The 6,592-nt window shown below is 39.4% G+C and overlaps 1 protein-coding gene across 2 annotated transcripts in view; it reads right to left on the reverse strand.

The window, feature by feature from the left end:
• The window catches only part of LOC109095957 (tomoregulin-2-like), a 57,874-nt gene extending 56,130 nt beyond the window's left edge, over positions 1-1,744 (reverse strand). The window contains exon 1 of one of the 2 annotated variants that reach the window (XM_042763702.1): positions 390-1,744. In XM_042763702.1, coding sequence (XP_042619636.1) covers positions 390-669 — 280 coding nt within the window. In that variant the 5' untranslated portion in view covers positions 670-1,744. The remainder of the gene's footprint in view (positions 1-389) is intronic. The other variant, XM_042763701.1, reaches the window with a different exon arrangement.
• Between the last annotated feature and the right edge of the window lie 4,848 nt (positions 1,745-6,592).

Genomic DNA, 6,592 nt, shown 5'->3' on the forward strand with positions numbered 1-6,592 from the left:
CCGCAAGATGTTGAGAGTTTATTGCGGTGAATAATAACGATTATAGATCGACTGGGATATGCTACTCTCATTTGAGACGAATAGCTAATTGAGTGGGAGAAAACTATACATTTTTGTTCCAGTTAAAATATCATTATTTACATATCGCTTAAGAGTTAAAAAAGACGGTTAGTAGGAAAGAAATAAACTATTTACGCGGTAACACAACAAAGCTCATAACTAAAACAGGTCTTCATAATTTTTTTTTTCAGCAGCAGTGAACTGCTAAAGCTTTCATCGCAACATCAAGTCCATAACTTATGCTACTTCTACGACAAACAGCCGTCTTCCGTTGCCAAGGGAACGTCAAACCTTATCGCAAGGAGCAGCGGACTTCTTGAACATCTTACCCGAGCAATTCCATCCAGTCGGAGTCTGACAGTCGCTGAGAGAGGACGGGAAAGCGCCAAGTTGTTGCACCGGGAAAGTGGCGAGAAAGGACAAGACTGCAATCCATACCCAGTGTCCCACTATCCGGTTCCACTGGTGCGGACTTCGGGGCTCGTGTGGGGCCGCCGCCACCGTGACACCCATCTCAGTTCCCCGACACTTCTCACAGACGCGCAACGACAGCCCTGGTCTTAATGTCGTCAACTTTGCCGGTGCGCTTAGAAGCCAATAGAGGGACATTTTCCGACGGAAGGAGTGTGCCCCATGAAGCAGTTGTTTCTGGATGACCAGAGCAAGGATCCGCCCGAAGCGAGAGGGTGCAGATGCGAATGAGAGAGGTCTGGGTGCGATGACAGCGGAGGGGATGGTATCGGGAGGGAAGTGGGAAAGCGAGATGTTCAAAAAGCAAGGCAAAATAAAAAGACGAGAGGGGTGTTTTTAAGAAACCGAAATGGGGCACAAAATCATATATCCCATTCGAGTGACTTGCCGAAGTTACAACATCCACCGAGGCGCCGCTTAGAGAGACTGTCCTCCGTCCTCGCCCCGTGCGCTCGCGGAGAGCCGTGAGTTTGTCAGAGTCTCGCGGAGGGCCATTCCTCTGTACCTGTGAACCACAATAACACACTGAAGGCGAGCGGCAGGTTTCCAGACCGCTTCGGATCACGTGTTCTCAAGGAACCGGGAGGGGCGGGACGATGCCGCGGCTCTGATTGGTCGAGATGGATGCAGGAGTGTCGGGAGCGAGGCGATGGTCCAGCTCGAGCATATCGACGGCCAGTGCAGAATAGTGTACCCTGTAGTCTACTTTAGCAGGGCTTTGGTTTGCAAACGCGTGGGCGAAGGGCCATGCCGGGAAGGTCTTCTCAGTAATTGAGCACTGCTGCTCTGAGCACGATGGCAGCAGAAATCGATTGGAAACTTGTAGTGTTGTGAAACGATCCCCGTATCCTAAACAAAAGACTTACAGCATTAGAAGAGAACCGAGGGACCAGGCGGAGTTCACGACTGTCTGCGCGTAAGACGCTAGCGGATAATCTCAGCGGTGGAAATGGATATGCAGAGACGCTTTAATGGATTCGGGTCGCGAGCTGAGCATTTGAAATGGCTTTTTAATGACATTTAATGACGCAACATGTCTCAGAAAAGCTATTTTCGCAAGGTGTATCGACGATGATAAAAAAGCAAGCACATTTCATGTTATCGACTTACACAAAGTACAGCTGGTCTCTAAATCAGTCCAATAATAATGAATACCTGAGCAAACTTGAACGGAGTGCAACAAAGTGTTCTTTTATATATAAGATCTACTGTATCTTATTTATTTCTTGCTGATTCTTAGAGAGGTCAAGTTAAAGACTAAACCCCCAGAGAGAGGCACAGGGAGAAATACACAAAATATTTGGACCATTATGCCTCATTTAAAATGTGACATTATAAGACAAAACATCAAAACAAACACATTTATCAAAAAAGAAACTTGAAGAAAGCATTAGTGACTGAAACTGAAACGTGCAGCCATTTGTAACATGTTTTGTATTCTGAAATAGACAGCAGAATAAAAGATTTTTAATAACTTTTGAAGTGTGTTTGTGCACAGGCACAGTTTTTAAACAAAAGATTTTAAAAAATTGATTGATTATAGATTTATAGATGCTATAGTTTGATAATTTGTTATTTCATGCAATTAAATGTGTTTATGGTGCTTAAGTGTACAAATACTAGGTACAAAAGCCACTGTACCTTTGTTTGACAGTGTTTCAAAAAGTGCCCATCCCTATGAAAGTTTTCATTAGTCTGATGGCCAAAAAGCTCAGTTTTGGACTTATTGGACTGTAAAACCTTCTTTCGGCTGGATTCATAATTCTCCAGATGTCTTCTGATAATCTGTAGCCAAGATTTTTAACAGTGGTTTTCTCTTTGTCACTTAATAAAACTGTGAGTGGTGAAGCATCTGGGCCACAGTTGTTGAATGCAGAGTTTCTGTTTTACAGAAGACCCCTTCTGTAATTCCTTCAGATTTGTCACTGGCCTCTTGGTGGCCTCCCTTACCAATCTCCTTCTTAGTCACCGAGTTTTTGAGGATATCATCATTTACCCACCCACACTGTAACAAACTTGTTTGACTGATTTTCTTCTGTGTAACAAAAAATACAATAAATGTTTATACAACTCTTTCTCACAAAATGAAACCAGCTTTGATCAGAGTACTGAAAAGTATCATAGAAGTTACCAGACTTAGTGGTTGAGGCTTGGTTACAAGACAAAGGAGAACCGGAGATTTTTGATGTTACTGACGCCAAACCTATAGAACCTGTAGAATGTTTTTTTTTTTTTTTTTTTTTTGGTGTTTTAGTCCTTAGGTTTGGAGATACATTTTCATCTTTGGGACTCATACGGAGCCCCACACCTGGCATGAAGGAAACAGTAGGCAAAATTGTGTGCACGATTTACTATTTCATTCCCTTGATTTGCTAAATAATTCACACGATTTATAAATCGAGAGAATGATTTAGTAAGTTGTGAGGGAACAATTTAGCAAATCGACGGAAGCAGTTTGCAAATCGAGGGAATGAAATAGTAATCGCGTGCACGTTTTAGTACATCAAGGGAACAAATTAGTAAATTGTGCACACAATTAATTTCTTTCTTCTTGCATGTCATGTGCGGGGCTCCGTAGACTCATTCTGAAGGCTGAGTGCAGAATAAATTATGACAACATGACATGACTCAGCAAATAAAAAAAGATGAACAAACTCAAATCTTTAATTTTTTTAGAAATGTTGTCATACATTATATGTGTTTCCCAATAAGACATCTTTAGTTACTTGTGTTTTCTCTTTAAGTGTAGAGTACATTTGGAAAAACCTGTTGCTTGAACAGTATAAAGATGGACTTCTGGTCATGTCCTCGAGATAAATTACGCTGTTCATTTCACTACTACTTGATCATTCCCACATTTCTCCTGGAGTCTGGCTCCATCCCAGCTCAGTATTATTGGCAAGGTTCAGAGCTCCTCTGGAGAGCAGCTGGCTCTGGGCTATCACCGGCAGACACTCTAGACAGATAAAACAACACACCCTTGCCATAGGATTTCTATAGTTTTCTCAATGCTGTAACATGTATCACATGATGGATCTGACCTTGTAATTATGACTATGGAACATTAATTAATAATTCAGTTTTGTAGGAAACATGGGAAGGTTCATGTCCTTTATAGGACCTGTTCAGAAACAGGAAGAAAACTGATAAGAGATATTCAAACCAACAGCAATGTTAAAAAGTGCAATTTTGAATGACTACAGCACATTGCATTTTTATGACAATTATTTCATTGGAGTTGAGATCTGACATCTTTATTCCTATTAGAGCCACATAAAATTAAACACCTTTAAAAAGGCATCTTGGCAAGTCTCCCTCAGCTACTTTTAGTTATTTGATATAGCAAAAATATTCAGGATCAATGAACACCAAGAATTCAACATTTTCAAAGGAATTTATACGGTACACTCTTAAAAATAAAGGTGCTTCACGATGCCATAGAAGAACCTTTTTGTCTAAATGGTTCCATAAATAACCTTTGACATCTGAAGAACCTTTCTGTTTCACAAAAGGTTCTTTGTGGTGAAAGAAGCATATCACGTTAAAGGGGTCATATGATGCAATTTAAATTTTTCCTTTCTCTTTGAAGTGTTACAAGCTCTTGGTGCATAAAGAAGATCTGTAAAGTTGCAAAGACTAAAGTCTCAAATTCAAAGAGATATTCTTTATAAAAGTTAAGTGATAACCATGCCCTCCTAAAACGGCTCGTTCTAACATGCCCTTACACGTCTACGTCACAATGTGGGAATATTTGCATAACACCGCCCAAATGTTCACACAAAGAAAGAAGGCGTAACTTTTATTCTCGCTGTAGTATTGTTGTTGCTGCCATGTTGTGGAGACATTGTGTTTCATTGTGAAAGCAAAACTACTTTGTCTGGTCTTCAAAAAAAGGACACGACTAGAAATTAGTGGTTAAGTTGTATTTCAACACTGTTCCAGAACAGTTCAACCCAAATATTCAGATATGTGCAACGCATTTTATGGAGGACTGTTTCCTGATCCTGGGAGAGTAGAATCTGATAGGTAGTGTTTTTCGCTATCGAATTATGCTACCATCTGTTTTAATGGGAGGTAACAAAATCTGACAGGATAGCACAAATAGTCAGAACACAGTATAGTGAGGGGCGTAACATTTCCGTCACACGCTTGAGGTATTCGGTCAATCACAACGCACTGGGTAGCTGGTCAATTACAGCAGACCTCACTTTTCAGACGGATGAGCTTTGTAAAAATCGATGCATTTCGTAAAAAAAGGCGGGGCATAGAGGAGAAACAATAATGTACAGTATGTGGAAAATAATGTGTTTTTTTTTAACCTTAAACCGCATAAACACATTTCATTACACCAAATACACAAAATAATGTTGTTTTTAGCAGCATCATATGACCCCTTTAATTAATTATGGATATTGATCTTCTTTGCATGGGATCATTTAAGAATGTAATTTCTGATATTACTCTATAAAATGTTAAAATCTTAAATTCATACCCAAGATGCCTATAGTTTGGTATTATTAATAATACTCATTAGAACAATAGCTCAGTAAGGAAAACTGTAAATCACTCATTACATAACAATTGTGCCACATGCATGCAATCTATATTCCATAAAATCTAAGTGAATAATGTAGTCATTTGGAGATATTTCTGAATTAACTGATTTGTTTTCACAGTTGAACTCCTGCTTACAAGCTGAACAGTTTTCTTTTTTAAACTCATTCCTTCATACAGTAATACAGAGTCGACCAGATGTTTTTGTTCTCTGCTGCTGGATATTGCACACAAATTTCAGTACAGCTGTGGATTTTCTCCTTGGACATCCCAGACAAATGCTAAGGAAATTATATGGATGGTTGGGGATATTTATGAATTCACTGATTTAATTCCACGTTTGAACTCCTCAATGAGACAAGCAAAACCAACTGTTGCCAAATTATTCTAGGATAAAAAATTTCCCAGGGTTGCTGAATAAATATAGTTTGATCTTTACTCTTATTAGTGATGTAACTAATATAAGCAAGTAATAGGCTTAAAACAAACATTGTTTACACCTTTTAGAGAAGATTTGTCTTGACCACCAAATATGATCATCCCTTTTTGAGAGACCCTTCTCCTGAAATATAAAGGCAAAAAGCTATATACAGTACAATACATTTTCTTGTATAATGACCCATTCACACTGTATAAATATTTTCCAGTTAAAATATTTCTTTCTATTATTAAGATTTCACTGCTTTTTGATACACAAATAGTGAGAAGAAACATACAACTACGGCTGGCTGTCATTTACATGTATATACATGCATAAAATACAGTTTACCCTGTTTCTGACCCATTTTAAAAAGGAAAGAAAAAAATCTAAATAAATATGAATGTTAAGGCCGTGACACACCATAAGCTTACTGAGTATTCACCTCTCATCATGTGTGGCTTAAAAGTTGCACTTTAACACACCGCAAATGTCTACAACCAATCGCCAACTAGGAAAAGAGATGCTCAAGGATGGCCCGATGTTCATTAAAGCCCGCTGCCAGTTTGGTGTGTTGTCTTTAATGTGGCATGATTCTATCTGCCACAATATCAGAATAGTATATCCCTTCACACAGATTTACAAAATGATCATATCAAAGCATCAATAAGCACACCACTGTGCAACTTCAATGGGCCACATTATCTCCACACAAGCTTGAACATGGCCAGGTTCACAAACTCTTTAATCATAGCCCTGTCACACCATAACTTGGCCATGGGTGAGTCTCGTCAAACGGCTATACTCATGGGTTACTGCCAGTTCAGAGTCTTATCAACAACAGTAAAAAAATAACAGCACCTTTGGCAAACTGCCACTTCCAGCTGTCGGCCAGTGGCCCTGAAGGTCTGCTGTGGCACAGACTGACAGAGAAGGTGCTTGTTTCACACAGGACATGAGATGATGATATGAAATACAAGCACAGAGGCGGTGCCATCTAGTAATTGGGGAACACTATAGTAGAATTCGGATTAAAATAAGTATTAGGCACAGTGAAAGTGGATGTTGACAAGTGGCTGTCAAGCTCCA

This window comes from Cyprinus carpio, chromosome A9, assembly GCF_018340385.1.
Source record: "Cyprinus carpio isolate SPL01 chromosome A9, ASM1834038v1, whole genome shotgun sequence".
Classification (NCBI taxonomy): domain Eukaryota; kingdom Metazoa; phylum Chordata; class Actinopteri; order Cypriniformes; family Cyprinidae; genus Cyprinus; species Cyprinus carpio.